At 43.1% G+C, this 974-nt stretch overlaps 1 protein-coding gene across 2 annotated transcripts in view; it reads right to left on the bottom strand.

The window, feature by feature from the left end:
* The window catches only part of LOC106872072 (RNA-binding protein Musashi homolog 2), a 287,270-nt gene extending 286,606 nt beyond the window's left edge, over positions 1–664 (bottom strand). Inside the window, exon 1 of one of the 2 annotated variants that reach the window (XM_014918924.2) lies at positions 234–664. In XM_014918924.2, the coding sequence (XP_014774410.1) occupies positions 234–295 (62 nt within the window). In that variant the 5' untranslated portion in view covers positions 296–664. The remainder of the gene's footprint in view (positions 1–233) is intronic. The other variant, XM_014918925.2, reaches the window with a different exon arrangement.
* Positions 665–974: the final 310 nt, after the last annotated feature.

The raw sequence follows: 974 nt of genomic DNA, 5'->3' as shown, positions 1-974 counted from the left end.
ATATATATTCATACATGTATATATGCCAGAATCATAACAAACACCAAAGAACCACACACACAAAATATATATATTTTTATATATATCTATGAAATATTGTATTCCAAATATATGAACGAAAGGAAAAAGTTAGGAATAATGATAGTAATAATAGGGATGTTGGAGGATAAATGATAATAATAATGATGTTTAGGATCCCTATTTTTTTTGGAAAATCAACATTTTATACATACCCCGGATCGTTGGGGATTTCGTCAGTTGAGTTTGTCTGTGGAGTTTGAGAGTCCATCTTCATATTTTTGTAAAAAATGTCCAAACACTACGGCTAAACTAAAAATCCTACGTCGTTCACGGTTTCTTCTTCTTCTCTGTCTGTCTGTCTGTCTGTCGGTCGGTTGGTCGGTCGGTCGGTTGGTCGGTCGGTCGGTCGGTCGGTCGGCCTGTCTGCCTGCCTGCCTGCCTGCCTGCCAGTCTGCCTGTCTGTCAGTCAGTCTGTCTGTCTGTCCTCTCTTGCAAGCGCACGTGGGGGCCGCTTAGACCGTTGAAAAAGCTGAGCTCAGTTTCACTCACTCACTCACTCATTCACGTATTCACTCACTCACTTTACTGCCTTACAGCTTAACTCTCACCCTGCTACTCTCTCTACTTTCACTCTTTCCCTTTTTCTCTGTCCCCCCTCTCTCTCAATCTCTCTCTTTCCACACACACACACATACACGCACAATACTACTACTAGCTTTTACTAGAGCTTTACGCTGGAGGAGGAGAATCAGAAGGAGGAGGAGGAGGAGTTAGCTTCTGCTCTATCTTCCCTGACTATCACGCACACACACACACACTGACAGCCAACACAGATAGTCTCTCTCTCTCTCTCTCTCTCTCTCTCTCTCTCTTTCTGTGCCTCTATCTCTCTCCTCATTTGTCTCTCTATCTCTCTCCAGCTCTCCTTCTATTTACCTAGCCAACTATATATC

This window comes from Octopus bimaculoides, chromosome 6, assembly GCF_001194135.2.
Source record: "Octopus bimaculoides isolate UCB-OBI-ISO-001 chromosome 6, ASM119413v2, whole genome shotgun sequence".
Classification (NCBI taxonomy): Eukaryota; Metazoa; Mollusca; class Cephalopoda; order Octopoda; family Octopodidae; genus Octopus; species Octopus bimaculoides.
This window is presented reverse-complemented; position numbering and strand designations above follow the sequence as displayed.